Source organism: Engystomops pustulosus, chromosome 3, assembly GCF_040894005.1.
Source record: "Engystomops pustulosus chromosome 3, aEngPut4.maternal, whole genome shotgun sequence".
In the NCBI taxonomy this organism is placed as follows: Eukaryota; Metazoa; Chordata; class Amphibia; order Anura; family Leptodactylidae; genus Engystomops; species Engystomops pustulosus.
In genome coordinates this window covers 98,500,743-98,526,928 of record NC_092413.1, presented here as the reverse complement: position 1 = coordinate 98,526,928, position 26,186 = coordinate 98,500,743, and the positions used below count along the sequence as shown (strand labels likewise).

At 38.2% G+C, this 26,186-nt stretch overlaps 1 protein-coding gene across 22 annotated transcripts in view; it reads right to left on the bottom strand.

Annotated features, from left to right (window-relative positions):
* Positions 1–26,186, bottom strand: part of PTPRK (protein tyrosine phosphatase receptor type K) — a 233,579-nt gene that overhangs the window by 88,962 nt on the left and 118,431 nt on the right. For all 22 annotated transcript variants that reach the window (XM_072141567.1, XM_072141570.1, XM_072141572.1 and 19 more), the window contains exon 7: positions 23,338–23,631. In XM_072141567.1, coding sequence (XP_071997668.1) covers positions 23,338–23,631 — 294 coding nt within the window. The remainder of the gene's footprint in view (positions 1–23,337; positions 23,632–26,186) is intronic.

The following is a 26,186-nucleotide window of genomic DNA, read 5'->3' as shown; positions in this document are numbered from 1 at the left end:
TTTCCTGCTGCTGCTAGATTTCATAGGTTAAAAGACAACAGGTTAAAAGACAACACCGAGTGGCTTTGGAAACAACCCCATGGATGACAAATATAAGATTAACAGTCACAGTGCCTTCATTTATCAGTAAGTGTCCTTGATTTATCATGATGGATTCTGATGGCAGATTTCCTTTAAACTTATTCTGAATTTTCTAATACATTACATTTAAAAGCGGTTTTTGGTATTTCAAATCCCAACCAATGTTAGTTCTTCACTAGGTAAAGACAATGGATAAGGGTGGTGCTGTTAACTGAAGCAGCTGGCACTCAATGAATGTGATTTTGGGAGAAATACTGCAATGATATGACATACTTTACAGCTCTATATCTATGCCAATCATAATAAGGAAAATCTAGTTAACATTTTGAATCCTACAAAAAAAAGCACAAAGCTAACAGCAGGGTGCAGGCCATTGAGAGACAGATGCAGCCCTGGTAAGATGACCCCCTTAAGGTGGAACACCGCTGCTGCTTTGTCTGCTTCCCTGCCGTTCAGAAATTTTCCCTGTTGATTTTTAATCAGTGTTTAAGATTCAACAACATTAAAGAGGAAATGTTAATTAATAGCATGATCCATTTTAATAGTGCTCAGAGCAGATGCATGGGGATGTGAAGAGAAGACCATGCAGCTGTCGCTTTTAATTTTTTTTCTTAAGTAGTAAATTAGCCGATACATCATAGTAGAAAAGCATCAATATCCCCTGGATTGTGATGAATCTTTCTGCATTCCGATTTATTAGACTAATTGCTCAGTTAAGGTTACAGTCTCAGGAATGATGTGGATTTTAATAGCCAGTTACCAGGTGGTTAACTAAAAATACTGAGAAACTACAATGCTAACCCCTTGAAAACTTGGTTTTCAATTTTTTTTTCTATTTTCCTCCCCCTTAAAAGCTACAACTTGTTTGGTATTTCTGTCCACAAAGTCATATGAGGTCTTTGTTTTTCAAGACAAATTGTAATGGTGGCATTCTACCATTTATAGTTCAAGGAAACGTAACTTGAAGCTAGGAGAAATTGTAGAATATAACGGAATTCGTTTTTGTGTAGCAATTTGTAGTTTTTATTTTACCATTTTGATCACTTCCTATTCAATCTGTCATTTCAAAGAACATGTCTTTTTAATCTCATAAATACCATTCATATTGGTGCACCTGCTTTCAGATTAATACATTTTATTTCTTTGAGTAATGCCCCTAATATTGGTCAATAGAACTACCAGTGCTCTTCATAAAGACTTCAGATACAGATGATCTTAAAACTGGACCTCCCACTCACATCTCCATGCCATTTCCTGGGCATCACCAATGACTGACCTACACAAGACTTTTACACTGACCGAAGAGATGTTTGGTACATCAACCTAACCTTATATCACATTCACTCTTAAAAAGTAACTGATCGTCGAGTTTACTACAATGAGGAGCCACTAACTAGGATTGGGAAGAGTGACAGATGGAATCACTTCCATAAGGTGGAGGAGCTTCAGCAGACACTCGACCAGCCACTTGGGATTATGTTGTGAACGTGTCATCCTGCGCTTCCCGATATACGGTGGAGTTTGGACTGGAATCAGTTTTCTCCATTGCACCGTTTTTCGACCAAGATTAAAGGAGTGGATCACAAGCCGGAATACTTTATTTAGTTTTTAAACAGTAAAACAAAACTAAAGCTCAATTGGTGGATGCAATGGATTTTCAGCTGGAAAACACCAGTAGAATAGAAGGGGACTGATATCAATATCTTTCTTTCCCTAGTTGGCATCATCACTCATGCAAGAATAACTTTTCCAATGCAACCTAATTAAATTATTACACAGTTGAAGTTGGCGGCTGTGACTGTAGGTATAAGAATTAAAACTTGTGACAGTACAGGGAGAGCACTTCAACAGGTCACATAATTATTTGCTATACAGGCGGTCCCCTACTTAAGGACACCCGACTTACAGACAACCCATAGTTACAGACTGACCCCTCTGCCCACTGTGAACGCAATGATCAACTGTAAGGTGTCTGTAAGGAAGCTTTAATCCTGGGTCCAATTAAAGCTCCAATTGTCACTGGTACAAAAGAAAAAAAAAATATCTAGAACTTCAATTATAAAATATACAGTTTTGACTTACATACAAATTCAACTTAAGAACAAACCTGCAGACCCCATCTTGTATGTAACCTGGGGACTGCCTGTATACACCAGAGTTTAAGAAAATGAGTGACACTGAAAACATGTGCAAGTCTAACAGAGGCATAGTTAAGGAAACATGCTCTTCTCTTTGTCAAAAGGTTAGGCGTTAACATTAAATTCTACAAAAAATGATGATCTTATTTATAGACTATTCCTGGTATAAATTTTAAATGGCAGAGATTCTAGCAATTATTAGACTTTAACCCCTTCAGGACATGGCAAGTTGATAGCTTAATGATCATCATTGTATTCTGACTTGATTCACTTTATATGGTTATAACTTTTGAACAATTTTACTTATCAAAGCAATTTTGAGATGGGTGTTTTTTTGTTAATAACAGTGAATTAGAGAATGTGTTATTTTGTCATCCTGAGTATATTTAAGAAACTTGTCTTTGTGGGAATACCCCTTTAACATAAAAGAAACTAATATCCCAGTACAATTTCAGCAGGCAAAAGAAACGAATGATACCAAGCATGATGAGCCGATATTTTAATGCAGTATTCTCTTTCATTTGGCACCTACACCGATATAATCCAAATCAAAGTGAGAATATTGTAAACTAGTATTCCTCCATTAATGGAGAAATTTACACTAGATTATGTTAAGGCAAGTGAAATCATTTGACAATGAAGCAAGTCAAGCAAGCAGGGCTTTCCACTGATTTGCAGAACTGTGTCAAGTGATTGGTTACTGGGCCCACAATTATCTACACTGTAAATGAAACATTTATTAGGCCTTTATACATATTCATGTAAGCCTAACAGGATCACTCTTATCTGCCCTCAGCAGCCAATATTTAACAAGCTTGGCCAGTAGTGATTTTACCCTAACACACTGCCTCTAAACTGCATTTATAATGCACTTCATTAATGACTTGGCAAAACCTATATGCTTAATTACCAAGGAAAGGAAAATGTCATAAGTCTTCCCTAGTATGTTCATTCCAATTTAATCAGCTTATGTTGTGTGTGAAAACTGAGCCAAAGCTTGAAAAGTCAAATCACATCTTTAGGTTGTAAGAAACATGTAAAGCACAATACATTTTATATAGATCTATACTTTATAATTTACCTTATTACAGAATACAGCTATCCCCCCCACCTGTCAGGCCACTGCCTCTTTCCCCTAAGATTTCTCTAAAATGCTCACAGATTCAGAATTTATTGACAAATCTGTATAGCTGTGCCATGTTATCCATGATGATACTGCGCATGTGCTACATTGAGATAGAAACAGGTTTGTCCATACTCTGTGTGCACTGTACTAGGGTCACACAAACAGACAATATTTAAGGCTCCACTCCAAAAAAAGTTTAATGGGAATATATATTATATATTATTATGACAACATACATAAATTTTCATTGTTAACATATAAAAAAACAACAGTTTATTCTGAAGAGTCACCTACCAAGTATACTTTAGTAAATCTGCAACAGAGATGAACAAATCATCCAATATTTGCTTTGTGGAATCAACAGCCGCAGTAGTCTCCACTACAGGAGCAACCGCCGTAGTAGTCTCCATTTTAAAAGACATCTATGGACCTTTATTAGAACTGTAATCGGCAATAGTTATAAAAATTATGCTAAGTAGTCTGGGGTGCTCCGGCTACGCCTTGTTACAATACAAGTCCAACTTGTCCACAGTGCATTGAGTAGGTGACGTCAGGGACAAGGCAGGACTCGTACCGTACAGGGGAATGAATAAATTAGAACACAAGGCTCTCTGAGGTGCTTTGGTGACCTCAGACTGATTAACATAAATTTGATAATTCTATACAGCTGAAATCTTGGCACAGAGTTTTAATAAAAGAAGTCCTGAGAAAAAGTATGGAATAAATCCTCAGGAACAGATTAGAAGGACTGGTCTACCATCAGTAAAACTGATGGTCGATGTCCTTTAAGCCATGTTTTATACAGACAATATTCTGAACAACAAACCAATAAATATCTGTTTACCTACATCTTTCATAATTCCTTAGAGAGTATTTCAGCAAACTTTAAATATGTGTATTTAAATGATTGTTTCTACAATCCAGACATGCAAAGAATAAAGCCATTACCAGACCTCTATTTCAGTGGCTTGCTCATCTAAAATAGAAGTTGGCAGATGTTGGCTGGGATGATGTATATGTGAAACATGTCAAATTTCACATGTTTATTTAATTTTTCCCTTTAATATGTAATATGTTCCAGTGTATGGTCTCTCATACACTATATTAGATTTCTATTCAGCTTCAATAAAACAGCTTGAGATAAATAACAGTAAAAGTAAACAATCTATATTGAAGAAATAGAAGTACTTACTAACTAATAAAATCAACTTACTGCGAGAAAATCATCTAAACAGATAAGATGTTGGCTGCATAAGAGATAACTCCAGTCTACAGCAATAATAAAGCAAAACAATAGCAGAAAATAAGTTTCCCTTAAAGCACATCTTAATGATAAAACTTATTATCCAGCTGTCAGTTGTGGGGAAATCTTGAGAGATGTCCGAAAGCTTCTGACATAAAGCTATTTCAAAAGATGCGAGTTCAACAGGAACTTTTGCAGAATGACAATCTGCTTCTCTGGTGTCTTTCAGCAAAAGCTTGAAGTGTAGATTGCAATGCCTGGTTCAATCTTACCAGTCTGTGAAAATGAGAGCATCAATTCCTTGACCTCTTGGGAAAACACACTTGTCAGCATGAAATTGGATGCAATGACATCTTCCAGCTTACCAGATATGTCCAACCACTAAACCTTTGAATGCTGGAGAGGACCGATAGTCATAGTATTTTCTTGTACACTATTATTTCTTTTAGTATTGTATATATGGCCAATCTGCTGCTTTCATCACTCACATACCTGTATGTGATGACTTACTAACAAAATATTCAACAATTCATTTTGGTAGAACATTGTTTTATCGTAACAGTTGTTTGCTCAAATTAACTGTAAAAAAATGGGCAAGGTCTTCTGTTGCAGCATTTAAATAAGGCCACCTGCAGAAGGACATGTCAAGCCCTAGTAATGCACCCAGAAACCCTATCCTATGGAATTAACAAAATCCACAGCTTGGTAGTCCGTGCAACTCAGAGAAATATGATGCAAGGACTCCCTGTCTGTCATACGGCAAGAACTGTTACTGTATCTAAACTTCAGCTCAGCCAGACCAATGACACAACCTAAAACAGAATTGACTTCACTTACCCAAATAAGACGACTACTGCTACTACTGCTACTACACACATGCATTTTTGAGATATCTGACCTTACAAACTGGTGTATTGGGTTTGTTGGAGGTGTGCACCCACCATTGGACTGGATCCATTATACTCGCTGTGCTGCTCCACCATCGGACTGTTTACTACTACACACGTATACACGCAACATAAATAATCAGCTTTTTCTTTTTGGATCACACAAATTTCTCCTTCATAAAATCTTTTGAAAGTAATGTACACTATTGGGTAAAAACAAGGTGCGGTCTAATTGATCAGAAGGTTCTTGATACTGGGACTGCCTTAACTGCAGTTGCAAAACTACTGAAAAATAATTTTTTATCTCTATATTTTTGTCAATTATACTGTAGCATCTTGTAGGCAGTGGAGACCCAAAATCATGAGGTTACCTGCTAAGACTTCAGTGGGGGGGGGGACCTCCTACTAAGGGTGGGTTTCCTTTGTACTGTTGTGTGTCTTTCTCTAACTTTGTTGAATGTGTTACATGTAGGTTTTTTTTCTTGTTGTTCTGTTTTTTCATAAAAAAAAAGGTTACTTGAAATAAAATTACTTGAAGCAAAAAAGTTCACTGCTGGGAACTTTTTCTAGAATAAAAGTAAGATAACAAAAAGAGAGTTTGTAGCTGGGAGCCTATACATTCTTCCCCGACATGAAGCAATAATAAAGCAGTAGTTCTGCTCAGCTCCTGGCTGCATGTATTAGGCAGAGACAGTAATAAATGCCCCGCTGACAATTACCCGTCCATTTGCTTTGATACAATGTTTTTTCTATCACCTCTATAAATGATTAACTGTTTGCGTATCCTTCATGTGTAATCAATATTTAGGAAGACTAGCATTAGCTTTACAGATTAGATGTCCCGTGATAATAAATTCCATCGATCCCGGAGGCTGAGCTGCCTAAATCCCAGTACATTCTCAGAGTTTAAATTAAAAGGAGATATATGGTTGCGGAGAAACAAAATGCCACTGTGATTAGAACATGTGATCTCCTTCCAGTTCTTTTGGGCTGCAGCTTATACCCTCCCGATCCATTGCAGTGACAAATGAACCAATGGTGTCAACAAGCATCAATATAAACACAGGCAAATAGACGGAAAGTCAGAGCATATTACCTGGCAACTAAAAGGATCCAGCAAAGGCCATGATTAAAAGAGGCACAGCGAGGGGGATTCATTATTGGAATCAATTTATAAAATTAAAACATTGACACAATTATAATAAATAAGTAGCAGGTATTCCAACAAGTAAAATTGAAAAATAATCACCAAAATACAACCTAATTGTTAATTTCAGTATTACTGAGGAAATTCTAAACCCCTTAAGAACCAGGCAATTTTTTTGCATGTTTTCACTCCAGGTTTTAGAAAACTAGAAACTTTTAATTTTTCTGTTTACAGAGCTGTAAAAGGGCTTGTTTTCTGTGTAAAAAAAAAGTGTACTTTCTAGTGACAGCAGGGCGAAGCTGAGAAGAGAAGAAGCCGGAGAGTTCTGCAATACTGAATGGTTGAAGGTGAATATAACATACTTATAATATAGATCATCAGAAAAAAGTGCTTCTTTAAGTACAATGCATTATATATGCACCCTACTAAATATTTAAATGAGAATAGTAAAAAGTTGACATTTAGTAAATATTTTTTTATTTTTTGAATAAAACTCAGTGCTGATCTATAGACCTCACTACTTCTATTGAGACACTAGATGTTGTCCAATTTCCAATCAAGCTTGTAAACCTAACTGAAAAACAGCAGACAGATGGAACATAGCTCTTCTATCCCTGTAGTGGTTCTGTTGGTTTGCTAAATCCTGTACTACTAAAGCCAGAGGCAGCAGCCAGAACGTGTTGTCTAGCAGAACTGAGCCAAAGCAAAAGAATACACAATAAAAATAAATGAGCAGAAGAGTAGAAGCTAGAAGGCAAGAAATGAACATCCCTCATGCCTATGGAATTCCCTAGCTGGACAGCAATTAACAAACAAGGGCTTCCAAGACCTTTCCCCAACCCTACAATGATATTCTGACAAGCTTAGAGAAGAATCAATAAAATAGGCGCCACTATAGAATTCTATTGTGTGATGTAAAGTACACATGCAGGCAGGATTTGTGAGCAAAAAAATATTTTTAAACAAAAATTGGGCTCAGGAAGTTCCTAGGACATAACAACTTTACTTTTGTGAAAGCTGCAAGAGGAGGCAGTGTAGGGATTAAGCAAAGCCAAATATATTTATGAAACAAAATCACCAGCATCTTTTTTACTGGATACACTTTCGGATTAAATATAATGTAAAAGAAAACAATAGAACACAAGGGAAACACAGGAAACAAGGTTACCGAAGATGCAAAACAGAGATTAAAATAAAACATTGGGTGATTAATAAAAATGGCAAATAAAAGTGTCCATAGGTTATAATGTCAATAGTTGGCCATTATTTTCTTGCATTGGATATAGGGGAACGTAACCAATAAATTCCTATTTTCTGACAAGGGGCGATTTATGTGTTCCCTGTGTTGCTCACTCCAGGGATGATAGAAAGCAGTTGATGATAATGCGAATTCCGGCAGGGATGCTATGAGGATCACAAATTACTAGAAAAGATTCTGGACATGACCTCGTGAAGCTGCATTCAGCTATATTTTATCTCAACTTGTATTTAACCTTTCAGCAAATGGATGCCCAAGCAACTTGATCCCCACCCATGTATGTTTTCTCCTTCTCGCTATTGTTTTAATGGGCAAAATCCCTGTCAGGCTTTCTTTATAATAGAAGCAGGTGCTTTCCCAATAGTGAGCAATGCACTGGTATAATATTTTCTTACGGTCTTTAGAGTGACGTGGATAGTTTAATACTGCTCTCTTATAGTTTTCATGGTATATGCTGTAGGTCAAACTGGATGACTACTTCAAAAATATAAAAACCCAAGGCATAATTAATAGAAATCCACAGAGGATGTGTGAAGTTTACAGCTTGTGCAGTGCCAATCATTCCATAAACCTTGGCACATAGTCAAACGCCTAGTTGTGAAGTGGGCAACTTTCCAGGCTGTTATGCCAGGCAAGAGAACGAAAAGCACTTCTAAGCACATACAGAACGGGGAACTTTTCAAGTAAGCTTGGATTGATACATAGCTTTTTTTAGTAATAAACTTAATTACACATGGTCAATACTTGGCTATGTGGTCATTGTCACTTTATTGGTTTTTATTATCAACATGTAAGTAAAAATGTCCAACTTTGGAAGAGTTTTCCTAGGGGAAGGTATACATGTTGGCGTATATTCTGAAAAAATGTAAATATGTAAATGCTTAACTACAGAAATAATCGTGCCTGGTCTGGAATGCACAGGATGATTTCCCACGTGTTTACCCAAATGCACCCTTCTAGGCACTATGTAACAATGATAATTGAAATCCATATTAAAGAATATACTTGATTATAAGCCAACCAGAGTATAAGCCTAGGTACCTAATTTTAACACAAAAAAAAAAAAACTATTGACTTGAGTATAAGCTGAGGGTAGGAAATGTGTTGGTCCTAACCTGCCCCCAGTGTACAGCCCGTCAGTGCATGCCCCCCCCCCCCAAAGTATACCGCCCACCAGTGTACAGCCAGCAGCCCCCACCCGCCAGTGTACAGCCGGCAGCCCCCGCCCGCCAATGTACAGCCCCCACCCGATGTTCTGGTACCCTCTCTCCGTCCAGTGCTGTCGTTCGAGCTGTGACATCAGCAGCTCGCTGCCGGTCTAGTCTGTGCTCCACCTTCAGCACACACTGTGATGTCAGCGAGCTCCCATAGCATTTTTATTTTAACTTTCCGTTTCCTGGCAAAAAGTAAATCCAGAAAAGTGTGATGTCAAGGCTGACAATCTGATCGCCTGACCTACTGACGGCTGTGTCTTTGACTGCATCTTTTACACCTCTGCTGACACCACAAGTCGGCAAAGGTGTTTATGCATGCTATATCAAACCACTGTAGCTACCTACTGTCCCTGAGGGTCGACACTTCAATTCAAGACGTGTTTTCCAGCCGACCTTACCTGTGCATGTCATCTAGACCACTGTACCTGGCCGTATGCAGGATTGTTTATGCATTTATTAATTGCCATATAACACCTACAACCTCCTGGATCATTTGAATGAGAGTAAACCCTGTTACTTTAGGGATAAAATGCGACTAGCATTTTCAGTGGTCCAGACTCTATTGTGGAGCAATAGTCACAGCACACGCACTCCCACCACGATCTGCCCTACTCAATTTTGAGTTACTGCACTTTACAGGTACACCACTATATTTGTCCAGATTCGGTTGCTAGTCTGGCTACCCGGGAAGACCAGTTCTAGCTGAATCGTTACACTCCATTGGTGGCTTTCCTGTGTTTTTAGGTCTCGATACTATCCTTTTTTGTTTGTCACTCTATTAATATATTACTAAAAAAAGTTAAATTTTAATCTCCTGGCTATGGTGCCTTAGGGTTGACTGATACCCCCTTTTGGATTTTCTCTAATAACCTGCCTAGGAGAGATCCCTCTCCCCTCTTCTTTGGTAGGATTAGTCATTTATTTTAAGAATAGGGGATGACATGTATTTAGGCATTTTGGATTTCAAGATGCAAAAAAGGCTCACAAATGCCAGATTAAAACAATGTATTATATCATTGTTGCTGCACATTTGAAATAGTAGTAGTAACGGTATGGAAAATATTGCTTTTCATATTACATAAAACATGTTTTATGGCACAAAAAACTCATATTAAACCGATTCATGCACACAACTGACATAACTCTGAAGATACTCTGTCCAAGCTCATTTAACAAAATCAGAAAACAAGCAGCACAGCAGCACAGGTCTAATGCCCTATAATCTGATTCCCTGGCAGCACACAGTGTCATTAACAGTTTCATCCTTGTCTAATCTTTTCCCAGAGGTAACATATCTTGTGCCTAATAACTGGTGTATTAAATATTTAAATTTTGTTCTTGCTTGGATTTTAATCTTTTATTTTTATACTAAATAGTTGAAAAAGGTTTCTTTTCGGGTAAATAAGTTACCTATAAACATCAAGAGAAAACACTGTAGAGATAAGTAAGGTGAAAGTAAGGTGAAAAATCTGAGCACTGAGAATATTAAAAGGCTGAAATAAAGGTGCCCACCAGCTGGGAATATTTAACTGCGACTATAATTTCCAAGGTTCCTTCCTCAAAACGGTCCATTATCTTGGAATTATTTTCCTGCGTATTGAAAAGAATTGTTAATAACATTGTAAGAAAATAAACAGTGGCTGGTGTTGCCCACAGATTCAGCTGGAATGTGGCCTAGACCATTCTGATCTGAATGTAAAATATCGCTGTCAAACAATGGGGAAATGTATACAATGGCGGGTAAATTACAGCTTTCACCAAGTACAACACATTACATAGTTTATACTGCTATTTATGGGACTGAAAGCTAAAGCTAGTATTTACATTAATTACTCGAATGCATTGTTTCTGAAAAATATTTATACTCAAGATGACCTTGAAATGGAAGCAAGGGCTTGTTCATATCACATAGTGGTCCTATGCTCAGTAGATGGCATTCAATCAATTAATCAATGGCATTCGGTTGTGACATCCCTAAATAACCCTTCAGAACCATTCAAAGCGTGTAGCGAAACTGTTTGCATATATAAATTATATATGCTTGAAACACATACACAAGACACAACACAATAAAAATGTGCTAGGAAAACAATTAAGAAGAAAAAAGTGCATTTACATTTTTCATTTTACCCTTTGTAAGCAGGAAAATAGTTGATAAACCTAAACAATGTTATACGAAAGATGTTGTAGGGAAATATTGTAGGTCACGCGTTGAGATTATCAGTTGCTGAATCTCTTATGCCTTTACCGGGAGGAAAGTAGAGTATACCTTACTGCTATGTGCAGAATCATAAGTAAACTACAAAAACTTTACCAAATTGTACCACCATACACAATTCCTCCATTAAAAGATGAAAGATGCCCATATTGTGGACCCTCCCTTTCCTTTCCATAGTTATGGCATTTATCTGAATTTTCTTTATAAAACTATTTTTCAACAGTGGTGAAGTGGGAGGAGACTAACGTCTTCTTGTATCTGCCCTGAAACGCAGTTTCCATGTGTTGTGAGTTGGGTTCTCTCTACAAGTAAATCCACTGAACACTACATAGCATTCATACAGGATGTATATATTGACTAACCTGGCAGCTTTCAGCACATGGAGGAGCATTCATGTCATACAGAGAATACACTTCATGTAACTAAAAGTTAATAGCTTTTCTGCAAGTTGCATTAAGTGCAAGTACTAGCTGGGGGAGGGGGTGCAGCATGAGATGGAGAGAAAGAGAGCAACAGAGAAAGTTCTATTGAATTACAGACTGGAAAGTTGAGCCTGATATGGAATATGGGGGACCTTCTACCTCACTATTCTGTGTAGGAGACATCTGTCTCCACAGTCCTGAACACACTCACGCCAGCTAAACACAGAAAGCACGGTCACATGACTTCCCGCAACTTTCTCATCTGTGAACAGTGAGCAGCAGCCACCCACCTGTGATTCCATAGTTTATACAGGATGGAATAACAGGGCTTGTCTTCAGGACTGGGCAAAACTGAGGAGGGTAGCAAAGAAAACGCTAGATATAGGTAACACAGATTAAAGTCAAATTTGTTCTACATCCCAAGAGCTATTTGTGAAAAAAAATGTTAGTGTTGTGCTTCAAAGCCTTTAATCAGGGCTCAAACACCCCGAATAGAGACCTCACCAACTGGGATCATTGTGTAGATCACCACATCATTCAGAAGGACTGCTCGGCATGTGCTACATCTGAGTAAAAGCACAAAAATAAGGGACGCCAGGTCCAACGGAAAGCTTACTCAAGAGACAAATTCTGCTAGCTTTAAAATTCAAATTGTGCTGCCTGCAGAGAGGCTGATAAGCTCAGTGGTAGACTTTAAAGTCAACACGAGCCTTGGGAACTTGCACAGGTGGATTATGTGTAATGAAGTAAACAAAATAAACATTGTCTGGGGTGAACGAATCCATCATAATGTTGCCAAAAAACTGTCACACATGAAAATATATTAGGCACTATATTCATGCTCTGCGTGTATATACAGCATATATGAAGTATATAAAGCACACCTAAGAGTTTATACACACAATAAAGCTGAATGGGGCTTTTTTTATGACCTCTTGTTTACCACTTAACTACATACAGTGTTCCATCCAACACCCAAAGGAAAGCCTAGAGATAAATTGGTAAAGGCTTGCACTATATGGTTTTTGCTACTACTTTTACATAGAGTCCAAATTGTCCAAGGCTTAATGGCAGACTTGGAAAAAAGCAGATTGACAAGATAAAAAGAGGCATTGCACTGGCAAATTCATAGATATGTGTAGCATGGAGGTACTTTTCCAGACAGTGATGACAGGCAAAAGTTTTATTAGTTCAGAACTAATAATCTTATAATATTCACGGAAAAGAATACAAATATCCTTTTCTGCATACATCTGACACTTGTTAACATGATTCTATTAAATAAAATACATCTTTACTTCCTCATAAGGTTATACAATAAAGATGCCACTATCTGTGTTAGGTGAATTCAGGTTGAGTAGTTTGGTCTCATTCCATTGACTATGCAATGCTTATCTGAAAATTGAGCCACAAAACAAAAAGACTGCATTATATAGACATAAAAAGACACACAGCTTTAACATATATAAATTCCAAAAGAAACCAACTAGCTTTAACATTCTCACTTTGTATAGAGTAAAATCCTGCTAAAAACTTCAGGAGGATTGGAAATATCATCTGTCACCTGCATATTATCCTGGTTGAACGTGTTAGAATAGGATTTTGAAAGTGTAAGTCTCCATTTGTCACTCATGAAGTGCGCATTATAACTCATGCTAACTAAGTGTAACACAAACACATAAATATGCATGGAGAATATTGAGAATATTACAAGGTCCCATTGTAAACATCATGGTAATGTGTGCAAGTGAAGCGTGACCTGGCAGGAAGAGTAACAAATTGCTGCATCGCTTCTCAGTGGCTTGCCCAAAATAATAAGCAAGGTCTCCCAGATAGAATGGATCCGAAACAGATCTTTATAACAAGGCTATTAGAGGAAGGAGCATAAGCTCAAACTAATTCTGACAGAGGCACAAGAAGCGGTGCCTAATTGAGAGAGACATAAACAAGGAAAACAATGTCATTTTTATTAAGTAAATGGACAGAGAATTCAGTAAGCACCAGGGACATTTTATACCAGCTATCAATGTGCTTCCATTAGAAATTAAAGGAAGTATAAATGCAGTATATTAATATGAGTTTGGTACTTTAATGAGCCAGTCCAGCACTGTATGTACACCAGAGAATCATCCTGTAGGTCCAGCCTCAAACCTAATACTGCACCCCACACAGCAGAAGACAACCCAATGTGGAGGCTAATAGAGTGTTTCCTCAGGCACGATGCAGGGTGGGCTAATTAATTTCTGGTGGGTCCAAGGTTCCCCAGTCCGACAGTGCGTGTGGAGAGCTTCTCTCTCTTTTTTTTTTTTAAAGGAAGCTTTACTCACCTCCCCAGTCACTCCTCCAAGCTGTATCAGGCACCGGGATATGAGATGGGTGGGCGTGGCAGGCGCCCAGAAGTTGCAGGTGCGGAGCTGCTGTGCCCTTGTAAACAAACAGGAGCACAGTTCCGACAGACTGTGGTGTAGGACAACGGCAATGCCAGAGGAGGTGAGTAAATCTTTAATTTTTAAAAAGCTCTCCCCAGCACTTCAGCTGATTATTTCTAGTAGTCGGACAATCCATTTAAAAATGGCTCCTTGAAACTAGAAAAATGAAAAAAACTCTTCACTTCCAAACAAGCATACTGAAGTGCAGTAATTTTGCTTCGTATTGCCGCCTAATTTACTTGAATAGGACAAAGTCGCAAACTGGCAAACAGAAAAATAGACATATTGCAACTGACCCCGGATGCTGATCCCGTGTTCAACAAGTGCTGTGAGCCACATGGGCCAAGCCAGGACAGGAGTGTCTTTCAGCCATCAATCATTAAAAAAACAAAACAAAAACACATTTCCTGCAATTAATTATTTTCATCTGCAACTAGGCACCGAGCCCTGGCATAAGGTGCGAATAAAACGCTTTTCAGTAGTCATGTTATTATCGTGACTACTGGGGATGATCTCATCTTTACCGTTTAGCCAATTGCTAAGAGTAAAAAGAAAAGTAGATTATGTTTTCAAACAAGACTCTAAACTACTAGCCATGGGTAGAAAATTAGTGAGACGTGGCTACCCAAAGGGTTAAGTGATGAGACATATACAACAAGTTCAAGGTTTGGACAGAAACCAACTTTTGAGCCCACAATCCCGGGAAACATCAGCCAAAAGCATACCACTAGTGTCAACATATACAGCCCATAGCTAGAAGATGGCCTCAAGAAAAATGATCCAAAAAAACTGGTCGATTTTGGTCAATTTGTATAGGCATATATAGGAATTTCAATCACTATCCCTCTTCTCTTACAGAAGAAATAAAAACTTGAGGGATTTATTGGTAAAAACAGATGTAACCACCAGGACTCACAACAAGAAAGCTAAAACTGGTTGTTTTCCCTGTATGTCATGTGAGAATTGTTCATTGATGTTAAAGGGGACCTGTCAACCTGAAAAAGTACTAAAGTAAGCAGCTCCTAGTGCTAAAACAAACGCAGCAGTGTTACACTGTAAGCACCAACAGAAACCTTCGATAACGCTAACAAACACTGCTGCGCTGTGTAGTACTAATGCCAGACTGCTCACAAAGCGGTACGGCGTATTCATGAGGGGGTGGTCCGAGGCGCTGCCCCTTCCCCGGACAACACCGCTCGCTCCATAGGGCAGCGTGATTGCTGCGCGTCATACTGCCCCCAGATCCTCCCCCTCATGTATATGCCGGGCGCTTTGAAAGCGGTCTGGCATTAGTACTGTACAGCGCAGCGGTGTTAGTAAGCGTTATGGAGGTTTCTAATAACGCTAACAGTGTAACACTGCTGCACTTTTTCAGGGTGACAGGTCCTCTTTAAAGGGCAACACCTTTGAACATCCTGATTCTGATAAAGTTTATCAAATCAATTCTTTTTTTGACCTGCAGAAGTGACTGTCATTTACAGTGCCGCTGTAATTATCTTTAAATTGGGGAGAGGTGGGACACAGGGTTGATGAGTTGAGGTTTGCAATTCTCGAAAGAGTCCATCTCCCCCCCCCCCTTAAAAGAGGAGGTGACAGGGAGAAATTACTGAAACAAAAAAGAGATCCAATGGATACACAGAATCAATATGTTACACCCACATGGTCTGAATAAGGACTTTCCGATTTTTATTCATATGTTCTACACTCACTTGAGGGGAAATGATGTATAATCCATTGTTCAGATACCACAGTATTAATAATATTATTTTTCTCTACAACAGTATATATTGAATTTGGCTGGAATGGAGAGAATTGGGGAATTGGAATACTTGGTGACGCAGAGAATATTGGGGGATTGGAATACTTGGTGACGCAGAGAATATTATGGAGTCGCGGCACCGCTTGGACCCCTATAGGGAGCAACGTTCCCGGAGGAGATCTGGTATATGAGGTCTTTAAGACACTTTGTGTTGTGGACTTTAAGGCTACCTGCATAGACGGCACTTGGCGAGCTAGTCATATGGGGGACCAGTCCTCTGAAATTTACTGTGATTGTTGCGAGACTTCGCTGTGTGTATCTGTGTGAATGAGGGAAAATGTGTGAATGAGCCAAGTAAAATGGCTGTGACAGGACCATGATTGCTACTGCTCAAGCTCCTAAGCAGCAAGTCAGTCACATGACATGAGGGCCAGCCCCCTGAGATTTGCTGTGTTTATCGAATTTTATACATATGTAATCATTTCACAAGATATATAATATTTATTACATGTATTGCACTTTATTATACATTTGTGGTATGTTTTTTGGGGTATTACTGTAAAAATGCTTTGTGATGTCACTGCAACACCTGTATAAATACTTTACACTTATATTGTTGCTTGATAATGCCTTCATAGAGAGGGAGAAACGTCGCTTTTCTATTATGGTGGAATAAAGAAATATTTTTTAAGTATATTAAAGTAATAAGCATTTTCTTGCGACTATATTTATCCGGTACATATTTATTAAATATGTAATCATCCCCAGTAGTGAGGATAATAAGATAACTGCTGAAAAGCATTTTATTTGTACTTTATGTCAGGGCTCGGTGCCTAGCTGCAGATAAAAATAATTTTTATATACATTTTTTTATATATTTATATATCCCCTTAATTTTTTGGTTGATATGCTGAACATTTTCACTTGGGCGTTATTACATAACCTCTTCTCTATAACTGTAAAATGCAGTATATTTAACCATCAGAATATTTTCTACTGATCACAGATGCATCTAACAGGCAGCTTTGGGAAGCATAAGGAACAAGTTAAACAATGGAACCACTCCCACAGTTAGGACTAGAGTCATCTACGGTACAAGGCTAATCCAGTTATTAACAAGATGTAACCACACTCTGTGCAATACTCAGTATAATTGCAGTCATTTACACAGGGGTCAAGCAGGAAGGTGAGATGTAGGCTGTTAATACAATTACTAGATCAGCAGTGATTACTTCTCTAATGGCTTTCATCGTGCCCTTGCCAGTCCTATATATGAGGGTTGAGGAGGCATTATGTCCTTAAGCTGGCAAACCAGATACCAGGTCTGTTTGATCTCTGGTGACCAATCTTAATATGGGTGATTAAATATAACCCTTTCCATGATTAAGCAAAAGCAAAACGTGGAAGCAGCTTATTTACTATTCCAGTGTCATCATTGTTACGGTCTGGCAAATTAAACAGCAACCTTTTAATTGATGATGGTATAAAGCAATTTAAAATGTGTCCAATGACATATTTCAGGAACTTATTATTATACATGTGGTCAAAACTCTGTTACTGTTCTTTACACTGTACATGTGCAATATTTGATTTAAGGTGCTTAAAACCCATGTGTACCCTGGTGCAAAATGTGTGTGTGCGTTTCAGGTCTGGTTCGGCCACATGACACAGACGTATTGCTGTTCAGCCGCCAATCCAGCAAATGGATTGCTGAAAAGCCCTGGCTAGTAGCCATGGATGTTCAGCCACCAGCAACACATAAGGACTGCACGGCCGAACCACAACTGAAACTAGGGGTCCTCATCTCTAATGACCACCAAATGTGTCTACGGAGGCCAGAGATTAGTTGCATTGCCTAAATAGGATTGAACACTCCTGTTTTTGTCGTTTAGAGCATCCACTGTACAAACAGTAGAAGGATTCCAGCAATCCAAATTATCCACGAGGATCCACGGTAAAAATAATCCTTTATTGGCTTCTACATGTCACATCATGGATCTTTCTTGTTACATTATGAAACACGTCCATCTTTCTTGTTGCTTTATCCATCTATGATATAACACATAGAAGTCGATAAAGGATTATTTTTACTGGATATTTTGGAGTGCTGGAAGCCTTCTATAGTTTATACACGTTTGGTTGATTTGCTGAGGACTTTGTTGTGTGCGCCATTACACTTGAGGATCCAGGCGTGATTGGAAAAGCGGACGGTTTTTTCTTTTTATACACTTGTTCCATACATAATCCATACATAATATATTAGGAGGCACAGAAGGTGAGCCCTAAAGTCCACACCTTTGAGTTTGAGTCTCTCCTCCACCCATTGTTAGTCTCTGCTCAGTTATTTTTACACCCAGAATAAATTATTATGAAACCAACCAGAATAAAGTATAAATGGCAGTTTTATCATTATGAATCTTACTCTGGTTAATTTGGAGTGGATTAGTAGCTACAGATCTCTACACTCAAGACAGATTAAGCACTGCTTTTCTGTACAGTGACCTATATGGTTTACTGTATCGAACAAAGTAAGTACAGTATTTTTTGGACTATAAGGCGCACCTGATTATAAGGGTTGTCATTAAGTATGGTTCATATATAAGGCGCACTGGACTATAAGGCGCCCCTTTGATTTCTGAGAAAATCAAAAGATTTTTAGTGTGCCTTATAGTCCGAAAAATACGGTATTGGTGCTAGACACAATGGATATTCTTAAGCAACCGTGAATACCCCTTTCCATATGAACATTAAAGCGGTATTCCCAGTTCGGCAAATTAATAAATGTTATTGTTTGCATTAAGAACAATTATACAATTTTCCAATATACTTTCTGTATCAATAACTCACAGTTTTCTCAGCTTACTGTCATTCTATAGAAAGCTTCATTGTTAACTTCCAGTGGACAGAAATCTGACCATGGTCACACAGGTGCAAAGCTTGTTAGTAACAGAGAGTAATCAGAGCTGTGTGAGATAACGAGCCGTGCACCTGTGTGACCACAGTCAGATTTCTCTCCACTAGACATAAAACATAGAAGCTTTCTATAGAATGACAGCAAGCAGAGATCTAGAAAACTGAGGAATTGATACAGAAAGTATATTGGAAAATTGCATACATTTTTATAATAAAAATAATAACATTTGCTGAAATGGGAATACCCCTTTAAGCTTCCTATAGAATGACAGGGAGCAGAGATCTAGAAAACAGTGAGGAATTGATACAGAAAGTAAAACTGCATAACTTTTCATTATTCCAACAAAAACATTTATTTACTGAAATTGGAACACCCCTTTAAGTCTTCTTAGGAATACATTTCATTTTACTGTTGGAAGAGGCAAAGTATACAATGCTTTGGTGTTACAATACAACTCCAGCCTCTTTTCCCACGCACATGAGAAGTGTGAACACGGGTATTAGGTAAATTGCACAGACCTATAGTCCCGTTATGTTGTGTGAAATGTGCAGCACTGATGACGACGCCATTAAAGTAATTATAATTAGGTACCATTGCAGACAATGATTTCCCCATCCCTGAAGCTTTACAATAGGCAGAGAGTAAACTTCAGAAAGTGCTGCACACTTCAAACACACACATCCAGAGCAGCGCTCACTGAGCAGGACTGCTTTGCATAAAACAAGAAAACAAGGTGGCACTTTGAGCATTAATCAAATGCTATTTAGCATAAGAGAGATGAAAGAAGGCAAGTGCTGTATAATTATACTGGCAGAAATGAAAATACTAATAATTGAGAGGCAATGCAAAGCATCGACAACATTTAACCCTATCAGTGAAGAAATAAAAGGAGTCATATTCAGAATGTACTAAAACAATAAAGAAGAACTCCGAAAACGCCCTGAACATGGTCAACATTGTTTCTTGTCGTAAAGACAAACACTAAAAAAAGCATTTACGGTATGTTTCAATTAACAATCACTTCTATTTTGAACAGAGAATTGAACTCTGTCCACACACATTATCAATGTATTCTGAATTCATATGGGATATTATGTATAGAAATGTGCACACAAAGATCTGCTTTAGATTGCAGGATCTTTGCATTGAACAAGATCACAAAGATTGTGCAAACACAATACAGAATGTCTACGCATAGAAAATGACATGGGATGTGGATTTTAAAATCTTTTGCCGGATTATCTCCCTAAGAAAACAAAGGCTCAGATATATTCAATTTATACATGCCCCATCCTCAATACCTCCAACAGAGGGGTTTCTGTACAACCCCAGAAACACAAGGTTCTTTTTACAACTACAGTAGGGCATGGCTATTAAGTACTAGTTTCTTCGTCATATGTAGTTGTCACATATATCAATATATTATTGTATTTGATAATAACTGATAAATAAGGACACTTCCAATCTTCCTATGATCACAATCTAAACTGAGGTTGCTAGAGAACAGGATTTTCGTAATGTTCCTTTCTTTAAAAAAAAAAAAATTGAAATAGAGATCCTATGAACTGGGGCATCTGTATTATACAAAAGAGGCAGGATATCATGTGGAGGCTGGGGCATCATTTCTACTAAAAATATAAAAAGGTTAGAATTTCAGTGAAGACATAAAGCAGTCCAGGTAAAAGTATAGCTATATTTCACTTTTGGACATTGCGAACTGTTGACCCTCTCGCTTTTCTATTCATACAGAAATGGTGAAGAAGCCCAGCAGCGCAGTATAGAAGGTTGATGTTTAACGTGCAACAGCATTAGCAGAGAGAAAGGTAACGTGTGCAAGCCAGGCCGATCCAAGCAAACAATGTTATCCTCAGGAGAGGCTCCACAGGAACCTGAACGAGGATTAATAGCAGGAAATTATTGTACAGTACTATATCCTGAAGTGTCCAAGCACAGGGCAGTGCCGAGAATATGGAACATAGAAAACGCCACAACAATATTTCTGCATTTCACACTAGACGGAATATAAGACAAGACTGCATTGACAAATGGAGGATCCCCCAACATACAATGGTGGGCTCAGATGTATTCCATTGTATGCTGTATACAGTGGGAAAATGTCACTCTGTTACTCCCCTACCCCTGAATGTGGGAGGAGGAGTGAGTGTCCGCAGCAGTCAGTGACAGACAAGTGCCCACATTCAGGGCTATTGCCTGGTGTTGTCACTGTCCCCGTCTTCCCGTATCTGTCAATGGGTACACTCAGTGTGTATGTTGGGAGCTTTCTCTGCGTATTTGCTGAGCGTATGAAGAAAAATTGGTGTACAACTAGCTTTATAAAGTCATTTGTAGCAGTAGTTATCCCCTTAAAAATGTAATATTAGCATGTCACTAGTTTGTTAAGGGATTATGGAGAGGGCTCAGCGGCTGCACCCTCTTCATACAAGCCAAGTGTTTGCTGGATATTACAGCAAACAACCACGATCAGTGCTGGCACCGATCACAGGTATTAACCCGTTGACTGCCGCCAGGAAAGCTGCCAAAGACAATCAAAAGCATGCAGCACATGGGTACTGGCATATTAGCTTTGACCGTCGCTCCCCGTGACATCATCCGGGAGCAATGATCAGTTTCCATGGAAGCATGGACAATAAAAACATGTCATTGGTGAAGATCTGTAACAGAGTGCCATTGGCATTTGGAGCCCATAGTGAAATCCTTAAATACCAAGCCCACAAGAAAATGGTGCAAACGGTTTTTTCACAAATTTTACCTCATTCAGAATTTCATCCCAATACGAAGTACAAATTTGTAACACAGAAAATAAGCCCTCACGCAAGCCCGGAAGTGGGGAAGGGACCACCAGCCTCTATCAAGCAGCGCCGGCTGCCATACGATCCTCCGACTAGCACCAGAGAACTTCACGGAGGTTCGTGCTGGGTCTTTCACAGGGACAGGAAACCACTACGGCATATGAGGAGGTGTTAAGGTTTGAAGTCTGTGTTTCCTGTCCCTGGGGACAGACCCCACTCTCCGGTGGTGCTGTCGTGGTGAGGGGGTAAATTGAGGTTTTATTGTAAAATACATGTTATTCCGAATCATTCCCAAATCTTCATCTATTCCGTTCCTTCTGCTATACAACTTCCTTGAGAACAGATATCATGGCAAACATGACAAGTTCCCTTTAAACATTGAAAAGTAAAAATAATACATTAACATCTACAGCTGCTAAATCAGTCACTGGAAATTGTTGGGGTTCTTTCTTATTGGGTGTCCTTGCCATACACTGGTATAACTCACTAACATTAAAAACATCTATTGCAGTAGCTATGACAGTATCTTCTCAATTAGAGCACTCTGCAACGTGGTGGGGAAAGCAAGCTGGAGATTCATAACATAGATTGCTTGGCATTGTCATGCTGAGGAAAAAGAAGAGAAAGGGGAGGCTTCATTATTTTGTTTAGCTCACCATCTGACTTGGCTGAGCTGTTTTAATCTCAGAATTTCCATACTCTATGCGATTTAAATGCTGATAGTGCCACATTTAATTGTCAGTTCTGTGATGTGACCTGACAAAACAAGTATTTGAAGTACTGCTTAGCATCGCTGCTTAGCTGAAGACAGCCACGCTCCACTCAGAAATTCAAATGCCAATTCCACTTAAACCATCCTCCTGAGTAGGGAGACGCTTTAGTATTGCTGACCCTCGGCAGTGGGGTTATCTTATAATAATTCAGCCGCTGCACTCTCATTACTCTAACAATGTGTGGCATACAGAAGAAAATCACAGAACGGATCTGTAACCTTAGCATTTGTAGTCTACAGTCAGGAGCTAAGCTGAACCCATTTGAACAGCTTAACTCCACCTTCCTTCAGCAAGAAAGCCCCCATCCTTTAATATATTGTACGATATATTCTTAGAAAAATATTTCAAGGACAGACAGAGGTCACATTATAAAACAGTATGGGGAATATTTGCATATTATAAGGAAGCACAAAGACAACTTGAAAGAACTGAACTAGAAAGACATGTGAAAAATTACTACAATTATTTAAATGCAGTAAGAAAATAGGATAAAAAAAATAGGATAAGTTCGAGTTGAAGGGGTTTTTGAACATAAAGCAAAATTAGAAAAAAACCTATTCTATGCTAAACCTTCACCCCCAACAGAATTACATATACTGTTCATGTAAGGTAGTTCAAACCTGTATTCGGACTGTCACTATTCACTTTGGTCAATTAAATAATAACAGAAGACTAATGGGTCGGTTGAAATGTCCACAGATTTCAATAGCCTTTTAATAGTTTCTATTTCTGTGTCCTCATACCTTCTTTAAAGCTTCTGTTACTTCAGTTATATTCTGTATTATTTGAGGAGGTGCAAAGAGACACTAAAAGCTTTTTAAAAGTACATTCAAATTAATTGATATTTTGACAGATTTGTCTAATATACACTACAAAAAAGGAAACTTTGTTACTGAATGACCCAATCCATAGACTTACCAGCGCACTTCGTCCTTGTTATTAATGGAGGTCCTGGCTGTCCCGTGCCACCTTCTCCTGGTCTTGTGAGCAAAACTCTAATCTCATATTCGGTATCTGGATCCAAATGCCACAGTTTGTAGGTTGGTGCATTAACAGCATGCGTTTCTGTCCAGGTTCCAGTTGTCATTCTGTACTCTACCTCCTTCAGAATAATAGGCCCATCACCAATAATAGAATTGGCATTCAGCTGTATAAGTAGATAAGTTGGTCCGACACCCAGGAGCTGTGGTGGGGCAATTGGCCGTGGGGGCTCTGTGGAAAACCAAACAACAAAGCAGGCTTAATATAAGTTGCCAAGAGACATTGTATACATCTTAAACATGTTTTGAGGGATTATGATGCTAATGATCTATCCATAGGACCAGTGCAGGGCCACTCTGGGGTTGGGCTACTGGTTTTATCCTTTTTGAACTGTGTGATTATGTATTTATTCTATGTTACTAGCTACTGATATGTGCTGAAAAAATCTTAAATAAAAGAATTGTTAAAAAAAAAAAGAGCCATGATTACCATCAACAGTCCTTATAGTCCTGAGGGGTGCTAGTGGAAGTGAAGGCAGTGACCCTTTATATAATACTGTATATAGAAAAATATACTCAATAGAGTACAAAGCTGAAAGAGTATCAGCTTATCAGACCAAGCAGGGACTTATACCAAGAGAAGAATCAATGTGGATATCGGGTAGGAATAGTTGAATTATTGAGATGAAAAGAGCTACTCCAACAGTCAGGATTCAGAATACAAATCATATACAAAATTACTGGTCCATTAAAAGCAAAGTAGGAAATAAAAAGGAAAAATGGTATACATCCTCCTCTTAGGTGTTTCAGGAAAAAAAAAAGTGTATTTCGTAATAATGGATGGAAAAACATTATGATTAAGCACTTCAGGGACACCAAAAGTAGATATATGAGTGGCAGTGTCACTGAAAATCTTCAGGTGATATATGACACACAGTCCATAGGAGTAACACAGGGTAATGAATCTATTTGGTTGTGTTTTATAATATCCAAGAAGAAAGAGACTGAAAGTCACTCGCTCTTTTCCTCATTTTCAAAATGAAGGTTTATTGAAAAATACATGTGCAGAGTGGAAGACGCTTTATTCCCAACAAGCTTTCCTCCCTTGTGTTGTCCGAGTATGTATTTTTGAATAAACCTTCATTTTGAAGATAAAGAAAAGTGGTGAGGGGCACTCATTCTATTTCTTCTTGGATATAATTAAGGATTATGTTCTGTATTTTTTTGGCCGCAATGCAAAGGTGGAGGATGGATACCAATTTTTAGTGTCAGCTTTCCCCTGGACTAGGAAACTAGCTTTCTTTACAGGCAAGCCCCTTAAACGAGTTATTCTTAGGAAAATAAAATATACTTAGATTTTTTTTTTTATTAACCATGTTGCAAGCAACAGTGATGGGGCACACTGTTACACGTAGAATAATAAAACAGGGTATCGAAAAAAACAAAAAGTAGAACAATAAATGACTTAATATAAAAAACAAGTACAACCAAGGTACACTTTAATAAAATCTATTTTATTATTAGAATTCAATAGTCTCCAAACCCAGACTTCAGCAAGAACATGGGTCACATCCTCCAATAAAACCTTTAAATGCTGCCAAAAAAAGCAGCTGGTATTTAAATATCGACGTGCGTGCCTGGTACCATGCACCCTGTTTTTTTATTCATTGTGAAGTTAACTGTTTACTTCCAAAGAACTTTAGCTGGTTCAGAGTCTAACAGGACTCACGCTAAGGGGAAAGGGTATCCGGGTCAGTACTTATATTTGGACCAAAATGCCTGGGCCACTAAAGAATAAGACATGTTTTTAATACGGTGTGATGTTTCGCACATTATTAATAAATATTGCACAATACATATTTCAATAGTTATTATTTTAGTACCTATACAAATCACTTTACTTGGCCTCTTGAGGTTGTCCACAGTGAAAATTTAACCGTGACCCCTGCCCATATGAGCTGTAGCACATAAGATGTCACTGCATTTTCCGCATGGAAACGTCCATATGAAAGACGAGACATCAGACAACTTATTGGTTATCTTCATGAGCTCTACCCTTTGTGTTAAATGACAATAATGATTTTCATATCGCTCTGGTTTCACATAGTATTGTAAAAAATTGAAAAAGAAAATAACATTGCCTTTACAGTAATGCCTTATAGCAGACCAACAATCTAAATTTAATGTTTTATACTCTCTAACCTGCTGTTGGGGCGACAGACCTTTTTTTCTGATTCTGCCAGGAATGCTAACACCTTTTTGGGATGCAGTATTACAGTTCTTGGCTAAAGCCACAGGTATAACCCTAGCACAAATACCAGGATTGTGGTTATGATTTTTTTTTTTAAATTCTCCCATAATTTTATATTTATAACTGATCTGAAAACTTGAAACATGCTGGTTTCAGCTTGATTTTAATTTTTTTAAATGGCAACAATTGTTTCATCGTAAATATCAGGAAGGAACCTTCAAATGTCCAAACATGTAAAAGTTTATTTAAGGTCATAAGACTAGCGGGTTGAAAAACATTACAACTTGGACACAATAACTATTTGGTTTGTTCAGTTCTCACTAAAGGGGTGAATTCACCTGGGGCATATTTCTCACACATTCTTGATACTGCTCCATTCTTCCCCAATGTACCTTAATAATTCCTTGAGTTTTGTGCCAAAATAACCTCATGACACATACAATTGGTTAGCAGTTACAGATGTTTATGCAACTATTTTGCTGTGTCTTTATTCTCAACGGATTTGGACAAACAGCGGGATCCAACTTTAAAATTGT